General features: G+C 38.3%; 1 protein-coding gene across 3 annotated transcripts in view; it reads right to left on the bottom strand.

Annotated features, from left to right (window-relative positions):
* DPY19L1 (dpy-19 like C-mannosyltransferase 1) overlaps window positions 1-19493 on the bottom strand; it is a 93742-nt gene that overhangs the window by 49024 nt on the left and 25225 nt on the right. For all 3 annotated transcript variants that reach the window (XM_082692475.1, XM_082692476.1, XM_082692477.1), the window contains exons 5-7: window positions 19041-19161; window positions 18220-18313; window positions 3263-3320 (exon numbers count right to left, since the gene is read on the bottom strand). In XM_082692475.1, the coding sequence (XP_082548601.1) occupies window positions 3263-3320; window positions 18220-18313; window positions 19041-19161 (273 nt within the window). The remainder of the gene's footprint in view (window positions 1-3262; window positions 3321-18219; window positions 18314-19040; window positions 19162-19493) is intronic.

The following is a 19493-nucleotide window of genomic DNA, read 5'->3' as shown; positions in this document are numbered from 1 at the left end:
TGGTCCTTTTTCTACTCGAAAGCTAAATTACTGATATAAGTATGATTCTTTACTTGACTATTTCAGCAAAACTGAAATTCTAGTTCTAATCACATTTAGTCTACCCTCTCCTAACTAGAAAGTGATGTGCAAGCATGTCCAACTTTTGCATCAACATGGATAGGACTGGAGGAGGTCATGCTAAATGATGCTAAATGAAATAAGTCAAGCAGAGAAAGTCAATTATCACATAGCTTCACTTATTTGTGGAACATAAGGAACAGCATGGAGGACATTAGGAGAAGGAAGGCAAAAATGAAAGGGGGGAAATCGGAGGGGGAGATGAACCAATGGACTCCGAGAAACAAACTGAGGGTTTTAGAAGGGAGAGGGGTGGGGAGATGGGTTAGCCCAGTGATGGGGATTAAGGAGGGCACGGATTGCATGGAGCACTGGGTGTCATACACAAACAATGAATCATGGAACACTTCATCAAAAACTAATGATGTACTGTATGGTGATTAACATAATTTTAAAAAGGGAAAAAATTTTAAAAATTAAAAAAAATTGTTTAAATTTCCTAAAAAAATAAAAAATTTAAAGATTTTGAAAAAATAAAACAATAAACAGACCAATTAGCTGAAAGGTATCAAAAAAAAGTCTATCAACCTGAAAATGAACTAAAATAGTCCAAATTTCACTGGTATAAACTGAAAAGACTTTGGTAAGGAATGATGCTCATGCTACATGAGTACCAAAATTATATGAAAAACGTAAGATCAGGAATTGACAGCCTCTAATTTAGACTGAGGGTAACACAGTAGACCTTTCTGCTTCACAAATAGTTGTCATTAAAACTGCAGACCTTGGCTTCAAATTTTTCATCTTTCCTCCAACGTCTTATTGCAAACATTCAAAGCTGCTCCTTTCCTTCACTCTTAAGAAGTTACTTCCAATTTCTTAGGTCATTCTCATAGGATCTGAACCTCCACAAGTTCTGTGTCCATACTACGACATTCAAAAGCATCCACAGTCAAGAAGAGGCAAAAAAAAAATCTTTCTTTTCTCTGTAAAAGTCAGACCATGCCATATTGCAATGATTTTTCTCAAATGCTCTAATTTATAAGGCCATTTTAGCTTTAAATTTCTGTGATTCTAAATATTAAGCATGTGTTGGTTCAATATCCATTAGTAATCCACTGAACAATAAAAAAGAAGTTCAACCTTGACTTTACAGTTCAGTTTTAGTATGATTACTCTTAGGCTTTGTAACATGTGCATATTCAAATAGCATACACACTGAGTTTATAAATGCATAAGGATTAATTTACTTCACACAAAACAAGCTGAAGACCTTTCTTCTCTTTCTCTCACACAAGATTTACCATAAAAGAAAACCAGGTAGAGATATATTAATAAAAATTCATTTACAACTACGACTGATACAGTGGAAGGATTTCATTGGTATTCTGAATTTTTATTAGAATTTTATCTAAATTATTAATAATAATATAAGGTAACAGTTACATAATGGTTACTATGTGCCAAACACTCCTCCAGGCACTTTACACTTATGAATTCATTTAAACTCCTCAAAAATCCCATGAGATAAGTACCATCATTACACCCATTTACAAAGTGGAAACTAAGGCAGGTGAGGTTAATGATTTGCTCTGGTCACAGAGCTACCTAACAGCAAAGCCAGGATTTGAACACAGGTAGCTTGGATCCAGAGTCAATATTTTTTACAACAGCGTTCTCTTTAGAAAACCCTTGGATATGTTCAAGTTTACAGGTATAATATAATATTCTAAAAAGGAGACTTAAAAATACAACCAAGTATAATAAGATGCATTAAAATATAAACATACTATATAGCTCCTACCAAAAAAGTTATTACTACACAAGTAAATTAACTTTATCCATGGTCAACATATTCCTATTATAGCTAATGTTCACACTTTGAAATTATATAAAGAATTGACACAGAGCCACTATTACTTCAAATCACTAAGAGATATATCGCATAAAGGATATAATGTTCATGAAAAGTTAAAATAAGTGCTAGTGTTAAAATTTGAATTAAAATAAGACCAAACATTTAAAGAATGCTACCATGGACTACATTTAAATTAAAATTAAAAAAGAAACCTGTAGTTCTGGAGGTATAATCTCCTAAATTTTTTTAAGAATATTTGAAAACAAAGAGGCAACCCACAGAATGGGAGAAGATATTTGCAAATGACAGTACAGACAAAAGGTTGATATCCAGGATCTATAATGAACTCCTCAAACTCAACACACACAAAACAGACAATCATATCAAAAAATGGGCAGAAGATATGGACAGACACTTCTCCAATAAAGACATACAAATGGCTATCAGACACATGAAAAAATGTTCATCATCACTAGCCATCAGGGAGATTCAAATTAAAACCACATTGAGATATCACCTTACACCAGTTAGAATGGCCAAAATTAGCAAGGCAGGAAACAACACGAGTTGGAGAGGATGTGGAGAAAGGGGAACCCTCTTATACTGTTGGTGGGAATGCAAGTTGGTACAGCCTCTTTGGAGAACAGTGTGGAGATTCCTCAAGAAATTAAAAATAGAACTTCCCTATGACCCTGCCATTGCACTCCTGGGTATTTACCCCAAAGATACAGATGTCGTGAAAAGAAGGGCCATCTGTACCCCAATGTTTATAGCAGCAATGGCCACAGTTGCCAAACTGTCGAAAGAACCAAGATGCCCTTCAACGGACGAATGGATAGGAAGATGTGGTCCATATACACTATGGAGTATTATGTCTCCATCAGAAAGGACGAATACCCAACTTTTGTAGCAACATGGATGGGACTGGAAGAGATTCTGCTGAGTGAAATAAGTCAAGCAGAGAGAGTAATTATCATATGGTTTCACTTATTTGTGGAGCATAACAAATAGCATGGAGGACATGGGGAGATAAAGAGGAGAAGGGAGTTGGGGGAAATTGGAAGGGGAGGTGAACCATGAGAGACTATGGACTCTGAAAAACAATCTGAGGGTTTTGAAGGGGTGGGGGGTGGGAGGTCGGGGTACCAGGTGGTGGGTATTATAGAGGGCACACATTGCATGGAGCACTGGGTGTGGTGCAAAAATAATGAATACTGTTATGCTGAAAATAAAAAATAAATTAAAAAAATTATCCAAAAAAAAAAAGAATATTTGACTTACTGCTTCAAGAAGAAACTTGTATTTCTAAAAATACAATTTTGAAAATAGGTGTTGACAACCTACCTCTCCATGATTGAAAAAGAAGCACAACACTGTAACCAGGCCTCCCAATCGGCTGCCGCTGGAAAAGAAGATAAAGAACATAACTCAAAGAACAAAAATCCAGGTCAATCCTAATGAAACCATGAAATAATAGAATATGACATACTTCTAGTTCTACACAAAGTGTTAGCCACACTAGAATTCTACTATGCTTATTTACAAAACAGTTTATTTCCTTTATAGTATCATTAGTCAAAATAAGTTTCATTTTTAAAAAGGCATCTTCCATCTTCAAAATGTACCAAAAAAAGACAGTGAATAAAAAATGGTGACTAGTCATGTTACCAAGCATTGTGCAACCTGACCTTTTTCTTTCTCTTTTCTCTTCTTTAGTGCCACATATTTGTGTCCTCTTGCAGTTCCCAAACTATTTTTCTAGGGACACATGATATACATTCAGGAAAGAGGACAGAAGTGCAGAAAAAGTCTTTGTGGTCATAAAGGTAGAAAACACCACACTTGGAAATTCAGAAAGCAAGCCAGCACATTAAAGATGTAATTAATTTGGTATTTCCCAAGACTGAGCCCAAGCTACTTTCCTGTAGAACATGCTTGGAGAACACAGTTTACAAAGTTTCATCTTTCATCTGTTTTTAGAAACGTGCAAAAGAACACAAATATCAAAATACGACCATCAGGCTTCCAACTCTAGCTAAGAAATCACAATGCCATAGTTTGGCTGTCCTAACAAATAAGCCTTCGTTTGCTGGGGTAAGAGTAATGCGGGTCCCCCACTGTCCTCCCACCCTGGCCAGAAGCATCTGGATATAGGGAAGAAAGGCTGTTCTAGGTTTGTTCTGTCATTTCTTTCACTTTGCTCTTGAGATCTTCTACTCTCTTTAACTCATGCTGTTTTCTCATTATTTTACCCAAATATCCTTCCTTCTTTCTACACAAGCATGTGTAGAACATAGACAAGCCAGGGAGGTAACAAGGAATCAGACACAGGTATTCTAGGCTATGCTACTTATTCCAGGGGATGTATAAATGAGGAAACATGGAGGAGATAGAGGAGATGGCTGGGCTAATCCATGCAGAGAGCACACACCCCTTCCGCATCCCTCCCAGCCTCCCAGGAGAGAGGGGGGCTGGTAGTCCCAGCACAGGGGGCCGGTCAGCCTCAGCACAAGACGAGGGGCAAGTCTGCATGTTCAGCAGCGAGTGGTTTATGGAGTTGCCATTTTCCCTACAGAGTCTCCAGCCCCTTGCTGCTCTAGAGAAGAGATGGCAGCGTGAGAAGTTTGAGGAAGGGGGTTGTCTGAAATACCACCTGCATTTAAGGACAGAGGTAACAAGGGAAAACAGAAGGGCTGCGTTAAGGGATTATGGGAAGCTGGAAGACCACAAATTTATAGGACACTAATGGAACAACTGTGCGATTTTTCTTTACCAATGATCAACCTAGACCAGCACAAATGAAATATAAAGGGGCAAAGAAACGACATTTTGGCCAGAAAATGGCTGAAGTGATAAATCTACAGAAATAAGAGGGACAGATAAAGGAATCAGAAAGTCATACAGGCTGGGAAGTGGAAGACAGGGCTCTCCCCTACGAGGCCCAGCACACCTTTAAAAATCAACCAAAAGGCAGGCCAGTACCAGGCTTCACAGCAAGTCATAAGAAATTAGTTAAGTGTGAGTTATGGGTTAAAATAAATAAATAGTAATGTTTTGAACTTATGTCAATAAGACAGAAAAGTGCAAAGGTCTATGTATTTTTTTTTAAGATTTATTTATTTGACAGATGGAGATTACAAGTAGGCGGAGAGGCAGGCAGAGAGAGGGGGAAACAGACTCCCTGCTGAGCAGAGAGCCTGCGTGAGGCGGGGCTCTATCCCAGGACCCTTGGATCATGACCCGAGCTGAAGGCAGAGGCTTTAACCCACTGAGCCACCCAGGCGCCAGGTCTACGTATTTTAAAAATTGTTCTCCTCATTGCCACCCTTCTCTCAATCCTATTCATCCAAGATAATCAATAACATTTGTGTTTGTCCACCTGCCCAGATCTTTCTCTATACCCATATATTAATGTGATCACGTTATTAACACCTCCTTGAAATTTATTCCTTTTCTAATTCATCTATTATGAAGATTATTCCTTTTTTAAAAATATTTTATTTATTTATTTGACAGAGATCACAAGTAGGCAGAGAGGCAAGCAGAGAGAGAGGGGAAGCAGGCTCCCCGCTGAGCAGAGAGCCTGCCTGAGGCAGGGCTCGATCCCAGGACCCTTGGATCATGATGCGAGCTGAAGGCAGAGACTTTAACCCACTGAGCCTCTCAGGTGCCCCTATAAAGATTATTCCTAATCAATACATGTAACCCAAGACATCCTTATTAATAGATGTCAAACATTGCATAGGACAAATACTACATACTACAATTTGTTCAGACCTTTCCCTATTACCAAACATATAGGTATTTTTAAATTTCTTACTATTACAGAAACATGTTAAAATAAATATCCTTGTACATGTAAATATTGGTGTTTTTATTCCTACAGGACAGACCTAACTGTGAGACTGCCAAGTCAAAGACTGTGAACCAGAAAATGCCATACCAGTCCACACACCCTCCCCACCCACAGTGTATGAGGTGTCTGCTTCTCCAGAACACAACATCTGATGTGTCCAGACCCTTTTATATTTTGCCCACTGGGTAGGCGGAAACTTTTTTCTGACTGTTATTTTGATTTGTACCTCTTGCCTACTAGCATGGGGCATCATTTTTATGGGTTTTGGGGACAATGTGCATTTTCTCTTTTGTGAACTGCCTGTTGACATTCTTGTCCATTTTTCTATCAGATCATCTATTTCCCTATGCAAAGATTAAGGGTATCAATTTTTTGACTGTTATATGTGTGATTAAGTCTTTTGATATAAGTTGTGGTGTATTCTGCCAAAAAGAAATTTTAAATTTTATGTTGTTAAATGTCAATATTTTCCTTTATTTCTCCTATATTCCTTTTTTTGTCTGTGATGATATTTCCTACCTCAAAATGACACAGTGTTCTAAATCTAGTATCATTGTATTTTACATTTAAATCTCTCACCCACAAAATGTATGTATAAAGCCCTAATTTTGTCCTCTTTGAAACAGATAGCCAATTATGCTAACACTATTTATCAAATAAACATTCCTTTTTCCAGTGTAATGAAATTCAGACTTTATCATACATTAATTTCTCACAATACTAGAATCTGTTAATTCCAGTCAATTGTTTTAATTCTATATCAAAATATTTTCATTTCTGTAATATTAACATATGATAATGAAAATTCTCCACCCCTAAGTATTCTAACATTTTGTTTTATTTTTTTATTAATATATAATGTATTATTAGCCCCACGGGTACAAGTCTGTGAATCGCCAGGTTTACACACTTCACAGCACTCACCACAGCACATACCCTCCCCAATGTCCATAACCCCACCACCCTCTCCCTACCCTGCTCCTCCCAGCAACCCTCAGTTTGTTATGTGAGATTTAAGAGTCTCTTATGGTTTGCCTCCCTCCCAATCCCATCTTATTTCACTTATTCTATTCCTACCTCCAAACCCCTCACGTTGCTTCTCAACTTCCTCATATCAGGGGGATCATATGATAATTGTCTTTCTCTGATTGACTTATTTCACTAAGCATAATACCGTCTAGTTCCATCCACATCATCACAAATGGCAAGATTTCATTTCTTTTGATGGCTGCATAGTATTCCATTGTATACGTATACCACTCTTCTTTATCCATTCATCTATTGATGGATATCTAGGTTTTTTTCCATCTAACATTTTTTTTAAATTTTATTTATTTTTTAAATTTCTTTTCAGTGTTCCAGAATTCATTGTTTATGCACCACACCCCAGTGCTCCATGCAATACGTGCCCTCCATAATATCCACCACCAGGCTCACTCAACCTCCCACTCCCTGCCCCTCCAAAACCCTCGGATTGTTTTTCAGAGTCCACAATCTCTCATGTTTTTCAGAGTCCACAATCCCTCCAATTTCCCCCAACTCTCTTCTCCTCTCCATCTCCCCATGTTCTCCATGTTATTCCTTATGCTCCACAAATAAGCGAAACCATATAATTGAATCTCTCTGCTTGATTTATTTCACTCAGCATAATCTCTTCCAGTTCCATCCATGTAGATACAAAAGTTGGATATTCATCCTTTCTGATGGAGGCATAATACTCCATTGTATATATGGACCACATCTTCCTTATCCATTCATCCATCGAAGGGCATCTTGGTTCTTTCCACAGTTTGGCGACTGTGGACATTGCTGTTATGAACATTGGGATACAGATGGCCCTTCTTTTCATGACATTTGTACCTTTGAGGTAAATACCCAGTAGTGCCATTGCAGGGTTATAGAGAAGCTCTATTTCTAATTCCTTAAGGAATCTCCACACTGTTTTCCAAAGTGGCTACACCAACTTGCATTCCCACCGACAGTGTAAGAGAGTTCCCCTTTCTCCACATCCTCTCCAACATGCGTTGTTTACTGTCTTGTTAATTTTTATTCTAACGTTTTTTAAGTAATTCTAACCAGTGCCCCCTCTCACACACAAAACACACACAAAAAAGTGCTGTTTTTTTAATCATAAGGTCATTAAATTTATATATAATTTTGGAAGAACTGTCATTTATGTGATGGTAATTCTGCCCATTCAGTTGGATAGTATGTCTCTCTCCATTTATTCAATTCTATTTCTTTAAATAAAAATATTATGGAGAAGCAATACAGCCACCAGATATCTAGAGCTAAAACTTCTAAAAATATGGGGATATGATAAAATCTGATCATAGTATAGTATTTTAACACTTTCAGACTTTGGCAGGTCATATAAGCTAAAGAAAACATACTAAGGATTTGAATGAGATCATCAATAAACTCAATTTTATAAGTCTATATATAGTACTTTGATTATACAGAGAATATACATGATTTGTATAGCATCTGGAACACCTAGCTGGAAAGACTCCTCATTCTCTGGTTATAATCCAAAAACAACCTACACAAGAGAGACTGAAAAACAACAACAACACTTTGAGAAATTAATATAAAATTCCCTCTTAAAAATGCCCTGAATGGAAAAAGATTCAAAATTGAAATTTTACAAGATCAAAAAAAATTTTTTTTAAGATTTTATTTATCCATTTGACAGATAGAGATCACAAGCAGCTAGAGAGAAAGGAGGAAGGAAGCAGGCTCCCTGCTGAGCAGAGAGCTCGACGTGGGGCTTGATCCCAGGACCCTGGGAACATGACATGAGCTGAAGGCAGAGGCTTTAACCCACTGAGTCACCCAGGCACCCCCACAAGATAAAAAAAATTTTAATGGCAGAGTAAAGAGAGGGACAGGGATAAAAAGAGGACAAGGACAGAAAAATCCCAATTTCCCAACCAAATCTCATGATGGGGTCTGCTCAAGAAGTCTTCGATCCATACTCGAGTGCCATGTGACCTGTGGGGCTCTGGGACTGGACATTTTCCCAATGGTAGAATCAGTGTGACATCACTCTCTTTTCACTAAATAACTGCCAGATAGGTCGTGGCCCAGCATCTTCCACAAACACAGACAGCTTTACTTACCTAACCAGGGAGGCAGATTTTCTGGTATACTTTCATGCCCTGCACAGCTAGGAGGGGAGAACAAAGTTTGCTTATCTACAATAAATATCTAACTTATGATCATTTTGAAATGGTGTGACTTAAAATAACTCTAAAATAGCGTCCCCAGCATTTTACCTCCTTTCCCTCCAATCCTTATAGACTAGCACATAGGTCATTTTATTTTGCTAAACAGAAAAGATGTAATAATCAGAAAACTTAAGACTGATTTTTTTTTCCATTATAGTTCATCAGTTGATATTTCAGCATTCCCTAGTGGTTAAAAAAAGAAGATTCTTCTGCAATACTACCACCATCAGAAAATATGAAAGCTCCCATTGTGCAAATTTTAAAATAGTCTAAGTTTGCACATTTACTCATTCATCTCATTCACTTTTTGAGCCTCAATCTCCTCAGGTATAAAATGAAGGGGCAAAAGATCTTAAAAAAATTTTCAATTTTGACATTTAATAATTTACAATTCTCTTCTTTCTCACATCTCTAAGTATCATGGATTCAAATCAATCATCATATTTTGGCAGGCTTGGTTAATCACTGATACTTGTACCTCGATTTACCAAAAAAATCACAAAATGTACAAAGTTCAACATTCAAGGAGAAAAAGTAATCAAGATTACTTCAGAACATTATTAAATAAATCTTGGAGTGAGTTAAATTAAATAACTTCTGCTACGTGAATGCTAATACAAGAGAAAATGAGAGAATAATGTAGAAATAATTGAATTAAGAGAATTCCAGTCTCAAGTTTGAGAGGTAAGGCACAAGCACCTTGCTAGCCAGATGAAAAAATCCCCAGCAGACCTGCTGAGAGCTAAGCCTCTTCCCCTAAATTCACACATGGATCCACTGGCTTCTCTAGAGCATAAAAGAAAGCTGCAGAGAGTACAGGTAAGGAATAAGAATGACATCAGGAAGGCAAGAAAAGGTCTCAGCTTAGTCCTTCCAGTCTAATTAAGTACTTCTAGGCAACTAATTAAGGCCTTTAATTTAACTTTTTGTCCGCCAGGGCCAAGAAACGGAAGATTTTATTTACTAGACTGTGAACTTCCCATGTCATCATCATAGCATTCACAGTGCCTAATACTGGGCGTGAGCCTTGTCTATGGCACAGAGTCAAAAGGTATTTCAGCAGTAAATGAAAACATAAAAACTACCCAACCAAAAGTAGGCTGGCATTCCTTTTTGAGGAGAGGGGACACTGTCAGACAAACACACCACACTTCTCATCACTGCCATCCTTGATCACTGGCCTGAACACACTACCTGCTCATCATCAGAGCCATGGGTTCAGTGGAGTGTCTACTGTGACCCAACCACCACACTGCTTGACTCCCCATCCAGACCTACTACTGTGCCCTCAAGAACCTCCACTGCATGGGGAACAACTTCCTTCCAGGAAACCTTGGCCTCTACTCAGATGCTTCCTTCTCCTCCTATCATGAAACCTTACCCTCCTCTGAGAAGTTTCCCTTCCTCATGGCACCATGCACCTATATGGCTCAAGGCCCAGAGATAAGGCTGAAGCTTCCTCTATTGCTACTTTCAGACCTCACCTGGGACCCTTCATGAAAGCCTACTTCTCTGAGCTCATTTCTCTCACTTGCCTCCTCACAGAAGTTCTCTCCTAGTACTCCAGCTTGTTCTCCATAATTCACAGCTGTTCTCCTTTGTCAAGGGCATGTTTAGAGTCTTAACTCACAGAGTCAGGGTCCAGGGTCCCCTGTTCCTCTTCTCCATTCCCTCTAATGCACTGAGGTGGCTTTTTGAGAACTTTCTAATGATCCTTTTTATGAGCTTCTCTAGACTTAATGTCTGCTGCTCTGTATCACTGTGACCACTCAGATCTGTCTCTGATCTCTTCCTCCTCTTGAATATCTACCTTTCTCTGTGTCCACTCTTCTCCACAGCTTCTCAGCTCTTGTCAGAAAAGCCTGCCCATTCTTTTGTAGACACAGCTAGTCATCAGAAAATGCCTTTTCTTCCACAGGAGGAACCAAGCAGTCACAGAGCATAATGTATTCATCTTTTGATTTTCTACTCTATTATTTTCTTTGGTCATTGAAAGTTCATGCTTCTTTGATACCAGAAAGAATTTTTTTTACTGTATTTTTTAAGAGATTTTATTTATTTTGTTTATTTGACAGACAGCGATCACAAGTAGGCAGAGAGAGAAAGGTGGAAGCAGGCTCCCCACTGAGCAGAGAGCCAGATGCAGACTCGATCCCAGGATCCTGGCTGGGATCATGACCCGAGCTGAAGGCAGAGGCTTTAACCACTGAGCCACCCAGGTGCCCACCCAGAAAGAATTTTTAACTATTTTATTTGTAGATGTGTTCCAGAAGCCCTGAAGGCATTGTAGATTAATCTATATGCCAAACCTTCCTTTAAATTTTGCTAACATCCTCCTTTCTATCATGAGTAGTGAGAGTGAATAGTCATAGTTAATATAACCAGTTTCTCTATTTTCTTCTCATGATCCAGCCAAAGTTATCTATGAAGTGACTCAGTGTCCTTTTTAGACTCTGCTGCAGAACAGAGTAGCTTTTCCTGTCAATTATTTACATCAATCAATACACACCTCCCCCTTCCTATACCTGTTTTAAGGCAGGGCTGAACTTCTTATTCTTTATGCCAATTTAGCTTTGCTTCCATTGTTTTATTTGAGATTTGTCTGTTGTTCATGGTTCATTAAAATATCAAGCATTACTGTTTATGCAGTCTGGATTTTTGGCTAAAAGCATGTCTTAAGTAAGCTATGAATTATACCTGCTCAAAATTTTCAACTCTGTGTTGCTGTGGGTTGTTTAGTTTTGTTGTTTTTTGCTGTTGGAATGTTCTATTAACTTGGCCTTCTTGCACATCTTTAATCATTTGGTCTAACAGTTGTATATGAATATTTAAAAGATAAGTATTTCTCCTTAGTATGCAAAAATTGATGAAAGTTAATGGTTGAAAATACTGGCATCTTTTCTCTAAAACCTGTCCCTTTTTAGGTCATTATCTCAGCAAATGACATTTAACCGCACCGCTTGCTGCCCAAGTCTGACCTCTAGGATCAATAACTTTCCTGTGACTCTGTTTCCTCAGAGTTACCTCTTAAAGTGCTAGATACATCTTTCTTCAGTACATAAACAATCTTAAGACCAGAATCTGAGAAAAGAAAAAAAAGTGGAATTTGCAGAGTAAATGCTTCAGATGAGTCCACTGAAAAAAAAATTTCCTAAATTGGTAAAATTCTAACAAAGCTTATGTGACAGATAATATATTATTTTTGTGTCTTTTGTAAATAATAATCAAGGGGTTAGGTTTTTTTCCCTCAATTAATTTGTTTATTCACTTCATTCAACTAAAAGCTACTTTCTGAAAGCAGGCATTCTTCTAGGTGACTTGCAAGCATTAACTTATTGTATTACCACATAGAAGACAATGTCTCCTAACTCATTTAGGTGTTCTCCCTCCAACCATGGCGCTTCTTAAAAATTCTATAATTTTGTATTCCAGTTAACTTATGAAACACTTCATTTCCCTATTACAACCCTGAAAAACCTTTGTTACATTAAATTTTCTTTTACATCCAAAGGCAAACCAAAGAACTGGCAGTCACTCTAAGTTCTTCCCACATCATTTATTCAAATTATATAAAAACTCAATGTTAACAGGTTCCACCCACGATCTGGAGCTCCCATACAGCTTTCTGTCCTCCAATCTCAATCATGACAGCCTAGGATAGCCAGATAGCTAAGGGAAACTTCTAACACGGTGGGCAAAGACCAAAAGAATTTAAAAAGTGAACTAGAAGATACCAAATTATTTAGGGAGGAAAAAAATCATTAGTATCCTCAGGAAGAAAGATACTGAATCCATGAAACAAAAATAAAATACTATTTTTTTTTAAAAAAAGAGCATTCAAAGAACAAATGAAAATTCTTGAAAATCAGAAGATAACAAATAAAAAAGAAGAGTTGGAAAAATAAAGTTGACAGAATTTCCCAGAATATAGAAGAACAATGATATTAAAAATGGGAAAATACATGAAAATTAGAGGATCAGGAAATGCAATATCCAAATAACAAAAAGTTCTGAAAGAGAAAATGAAAGGACTCAAGTAGGTGAAGAAATAATCCAAGAAAATTTCCCTGAAATTAAGGGCATAAGGTGCAAGACTGAAACAACACGTCACATGCCCAAGATAATATGGGAACAGACAGATCTAGAGCGAGACTTATTGTGAAATTTCAGAACCACGGAGACAGTGAGAAGATTCTACAGTTTTTCAGGAAAAAAAGGGGGGGGGAGAAAAGGTCACATACAAAAATTTAGGATTCCGAATAATTTAGGAATGCCTGAATAGCACCACACGAAGCAGTAACAGTGTGAGGACTTCACAATTCTAAAGGAAAATGATTTCCAATCCAGAGTTTAATACTCAAGCAAAACTTTCAATCAAACATGAAGACAAAATAAAGGCATTTTCAAACATACATGGATTCAAAAATTTACTTTCCATCAATTCATTCTCAAAAACTTCTAGAAGATGGAAGATGTGCCAGAGTAAAAAAATAAACCAAGAAAGAGGAATACATAGAATATGGCATAAGAGATGCCATCATGAGAGAGCAGTGAAAGAACTCTGGATAGTGAAGGAAAATGCCAAGGTGACAGATGCACACCAGCAGCAGAAAGCAGTCAGTCCAGAATCAAGTACTGACTCATGCCCAGATCCTCCTGTTTTATTTAACCCGAGAATAATGCCCCAGTGAGCCTGGACAGATTGTTGTCTATATTTTGTCTTGGCTTCTACATGCCTTACTGCTGGCATCAGCTAAAGACACTCATCTCACCTACAGAAATTGTTCTGCTTTGATATGCTCTTGAGAGCCAGGGTACATAGTGGTGAATTTGGAAACAGGCGACAACTCTTCCCATCACAGTATTTCTGCTGGACATTCAGGACCAGGCCCACACCGCATTTCTTCCAGATCCCCCTGCCCTACATGCCAGGACTAGCTCACGACCTTGCCTACTAATGTCCTAGGTAGCTGGACTCCTGATTAAAAACCTATATATGATTTCTGCGGCCCAACCATACACAATGACAAAGGTTTACCTGACAGGCCTCACTGAGACAGCTACCCTCTTCACACACTCATGGTTCATGGTCAGTACAATGCAGTCTCTGAGGACTCAGGAAGCCCTGGCCAGCCCTGCCCTCCTTTGCATTCCTAAACCCAGCACCTTCATTCCTAGGTCTCTTTATCTGAGACTTGGGGTGGAAGTCCACTTATGGAGGGGTAAAAAAACCCCTGAAGACACTTTTGCCCAGTCTGACTCAATACCCAGTACTTTTCCATTCCTTGCCATTTTCCCCTCGCCCTCCCCCTTCCTACCTCAGTGTCCATAAAACGCTGGAGCCTTTTGTTCAGGGCTTCCTCAAAAGCGAGATGACCCCCATGTCTGCACTACTCCCTCAATCTCAGCCCGGGTACTGTTGCAGGGGGGGAAGTGGACCAGGGGAGTCTGTGTTTTTTCCAGTTTTAGAATCTTGTTACACCATCACAGTAAGTAATAGAAGGCTTAACTCTTTTGTTTTTAGTTTATTGCTTTAAACAACTACCCCAGTACCTGGCAGCTGAACTCCCCATCCTACCTAGCTCAGCGGAGCTACTAACAGTCCCTGAAGGTTCCCTCCGGGAGCCCTCCTCCCTACAGAATAGAGACTTACACACACCAAGTCTTAAGGAACTGGCCTCCAGAAACTGTAGCTGACACATGTCAGGGCATCTTATAAAATAAATAACTATAATCATGGATTAACAACATGGCTTTTAGAAAATAATAAAAACAATGCATTTTGCTTTTAAAAATACCAAAATACTGAGAATTCTAGAAAAAGAGGTACAGCATGAATAAGTTGTATTTGCAAAAACATCTGACTTCATCTCCTCAAGCCAGAGCTTGGCAGCCCAGCCCCACTTCACCATTTGGCTGTGTTTTCTATTTTCTCTTCCACTTTCATTTTCTGTGAAATGGATTGGCTTATCTGACTTCAGAAAACTTATATCTGTACTATCTTAAAAGAAATATGCTTCTGGAGTAAAAATGTCATACTCAATCTGCCTGTAAATTTATATAATACAATTTATAAAAAGATTCTAACCACAATTATAGATATCCTCCTCTTTATTCTTAACCCACATGTTAAGAAGTCTGCAGCTTCATCCCACTTTAAAAGTTAGAAGGGTGACAAAACTAACCACCAAGGAAGAAAACAATAAGAACTACCTAGCAATTTGAGACCTCTAAAAATACTCATGTCAAGAACATTTTTTAAAATGATGAAAAAGACTGATGAAAGAAGTGACAGAAGACTTTATTCAACACAGTATAAAGCAGGATTACCACTGGAATCTAATTTACACACCCCCCCTCCTCAAGGCACAGGGCAATAGCCAAGGCTCCAGAGAATACAAGGGGCTCTATCATGTGAGAGAACTGGATGCTCATTTGGGGCTGGAAGGAGACGAGTTTAAGATGTATTTGGGTAGAGCTAAAGTGATTAGCCAGGGTTAAAACAAAACAAAACACTAGCAAACGGAACAAAGGGAGAACTAAAAAAAGAGAAACCTGTGCCACCTCTGCAGTGTCTACAGCCCAGTACAGGCATAAAGCAGAGCACCCCGGGGGGCCTAAGAGTCAAGGGGGCCAGCAAGGGACCAGAGCAGTCAAGTGGGTGAAGCTGAAACAGTTCACAGCCTTCTGAGCCAGAAAGAGAAACCAAAAAACAGCTCTCTGGAAAGGCTCAAATGCCTCTTGTTTTTGTTTTTGTTTTGTTTTGTTTTGTTTTGAGAAAGAGCAAGGGTTAAACAAGCAGGAGGGGAGGCGCAGAAGGGAGAGGGAGAGCAAGAATCTTAGGCAGTCTCCACACCCAGCCAGCACAAAGCCAGACTCTGGTTTCTATCTCACAACCCTGAGATCATGACCTGAACAAAATCAAGAATCAAATGCTTAAGTGACTGAGCCACCCAGGTGCCCCAAGACTCAAATGCTTTTAAGCAAAGTCACTCCCTCTTGCTACCCTAAGCAGTGGTCTACAGATCTTTTTTCTACACTCAAACTACGAGAAATTATACTTTACACTACAACTCAGCATATGCACATGTAGACATGTATATACAATCAACAAACAGAAGTTGCTCTAAATAACATCCATCTTACGAAGTGTTGTGTACTCCCTTATTGATGTTTATAATCTTTTCTTTTTCTTGTAAAAAAAAAAAAAAAAGTCCTGGGCCAAACCCACTAAACTGATTCTAAAATCACCCTGCAGTTTGGCAGACAGCGTGCTCAAGTAGTCACCAGCTAACCTCAGTGAGAGGTGAAATCAATGGTCTCTTAAGATGATAGTTCAGCTTGAATTTTGCCCCTCTATTGGTCAGATTTCTGATTCCTCTCACTGGCTCTGGAATAGTCTCAGACCATCCAAGGTCATTCATCAACCAGCCCAAACCATTTTTTCAGTCTTCATTTTCTACAACGGCCCTCAATAACCCACATCCCAGCAAAACTGATCCGAGGTTTTACATCCCAGCTTGCCCACCTTTGCCTCTCCCTAGGATTCTTTTCTCCCCAACTTGTCCAAAACGCTCTGATGCTCCAAGACACAATTAAAGGAACCCTCCACACAGAGTAAATGTCTCCGGCCTCCAGCATTATAAGCACTTTCCCCTTGCTGTCTGTGTCCCACTGACAAACCTGGCACGGCTCCAGCTCCCACCTCACCCCACCACATAGTTTCAAAACCCAAGCATGCCATCTCCAAAAGAAGCCACCTGGTCTATACTTTATGTTGACTAGACAAATGCACATGTATCTCCTATGCAGGGAGAAAACTGCTGTCAGGGGACTGCTGGGGCTGAAGACCGAGAAATCCAAGGTCAGGGCCCAAACCACCTAGAACCTCTCAGTCAGAACCAGAACATCAGGCTCTCCACAGCAGACAGTGTACCTTTGGCCTTTGAAACAATGGCTGTAATAAGCACTATAAGAAAACGATACTGAATGTTTAATAAACGTTTAGAAATTCTTCTTTAAACTTTAATCCTTTTTTAAAAAAATAGCATAATACAGATCAGCGATTTAGCAACATTGCCACATTCCATACTTTAACTTCTCTTACTCAAAATCAAATCTCCCAAATGTAGAAAAGCTATCCATTAGTACTCAGCACTAATAGCTGATAGCACCACCACCCCCCACCCCCAGCTAAAGTAGAAACCTTTGGCTCATCATACCAGGCACACCAGCCTTGCTTTCTTTCAAGTCAGCTTCCTCTTCTGATTACGTATACTTCTGATTACGTATAAGTTTAGTTATCTTTGTGTCTTGCTTCAAAAACAAAATTTACGACCTCTTCTTTTAATCATGGATTTTCATTTCCATCTCCCCCAGTTACATAATTAAAAGAACTTCCTTATAGCTAAATCAGAAATACTAGCATCACAGTATCTTAAATCTATATGCAAATATACTCTAAATTGATCTTCTAATAACTTCCTCATTTGACAAATATTTAATAAGTAACCATTATCTGCTCAAGCACCTAGCAAGGAATGCAGTAGATCTTTGAGGTACTAAACTGAAAATGCCATACTTCCAAAACAAGTATAATAGAATAATAGTAGATTCAAACTCATTAACCCAAACTGAAAATCATATATCTGTGCTCACACTTCTGTACTAACAAGAAATCAGTAAGCAATTAAAAAAAAAAATTCTAAAGATACTCTCAAGTTAAATATTTAAACAAGTATACAATGTAACAAATTGTCAAAAGAAGAAGAAACATAGAAACCTTAAAAAATTTGTCAATCTTGTTAGTTTAAGGAATATTGTTGGACTATGACGTTATTAATCAGGTCAGATATTAAATATCTGTATAGAATATACTTCCATCTTAATGTCAGCAAAATAGTCATTAATAACATTTGATGACTGGTCCTTATATTTTATGCAAACAATATACTGTTTATGCTCAAAAGCCTGTGAATATTTAAAATTTATCCAATATTTCCACCATTCTCTATATTTAAGCATCTAAAATTATTTTAAGTTTAGCTGGCTATGCAATGGTGAAATCATACAAATAGGAAAGAATTTTATATCTATAAGTAGATGTATTAGAAATAACATAGTTATAAAACTGAACTGCAAGTTAATCTTTATCTCACTATTTTAGTACATAGTATTATAACACATATCAAAATATTCTCAATGAATGGTCTTACCTTAAATATGTGCCATATATGAAGAATAAAGCCATCATTAGTCCATTTAAAATAAAAATTACAGCAACATAAAAGCAAGCAGGATCTCCCAATCCTTTAAAAGTAAAAATAAAAATAAAAATAAAACATATGTTCTAACTATAAATTACTTTGTATGTCTGGCAATTTATATTAAAATGTGCTTATTTTGAAAATGGCACAGATATATTAAATGGTTGCCTTGGTTCCCATATGAACACGTGACACTACTGCGGAACAAAGATGAGAACAAGGCAGGAGCTGCAGTTTTTAAACAGGGCTACAAACTCATGGACACGCCTCCTGTAAAGGGAGGGGGGGTGTCTCTGCTCCTGCTTTTGATGACGGCTGGGTTGGTGACTGCCTCAACAGAAGACGTCGGAGGTCATACATGGGATTTCTACGGCTGGAAGTGGCCAAGCAGTGTCTGACCTGGAGCCCATGAAGAGCCTGACTACCCTGAGGTACATGCTATACAACAGCCCAAGGTGTGTGGACAGGGCGTTATGTAGGTGTCCCATTTGAGAGTCCCAACTGAGCCCAGCCTCGCGGAGACCGCAGCCGGGAGCTAGAATGTCAGTGAAGCAGTCTCCAATTAATTTCAGTCTTCCCAAGCCACCTGAGTCTAGCAGAAGCCTCTGACATGGTGGAAACAAGCCAACCCTACTATACCCTGCCCAAATTCCTCACTTGCAGAATCCACAAGCACAATAAAATCGTTTTTATATCACTAAATTTGTAGTTAGTTTAACGTGCTCCAACAAAGATCTGGAAAGAAATTGGAAAGAAGGAAAGAAACTTGCCTTCACAGCTTTCAATAGGACTGAGTCCTTCTCCTCTGGTGACTGTCCAACATATCTTGGTTTGAAGACCAATCAAGTCCATTATTTTGGTATAAATTCGATACCAGCTGGCTAAGATTACCTATTTTTAAAGAAATAAAGACATTTTTTAGATTTTTTTAGAGAAAAGGTATTATCATCAACAGTTCCATTACTAAAATACTTTTGAGATATTTTGATAGTTATCAAATTTTCCTTCCCTCTACCATCTACTTAGCTCCCTTTAAACCTAGTAAAATAAGCTTTACAATCCCCTACACAGATTCTGCATTGGTCAGTGTTCAACTCTCCACTGATGCATAAGAATAAAATATAACATGAAACACACAAGATTTATATTTTTTGAAAGGTATAAAATTCTAGTAAGGTACGTAAAAGAAGAGTTGAACAAATAAATGCTCTGTCTTCTTGAGT

The sequence above is a fragment of the Mustela nivalis genome (assembly GCF_964662115.1).
Source record: "Mustela nivalis genome assembly, chromosome: 12".
Taxonomy (NCBI): Eukaryota; Metazoa; Chordata; class Mammalia; order Carnivora; family Mustelidae; genus Mustela; species Mustela nivalis.
Note: the sequence above shows the minus strand (reverse complement) of the source record. Positions and strands in the feature narration are given on the sequence as shown.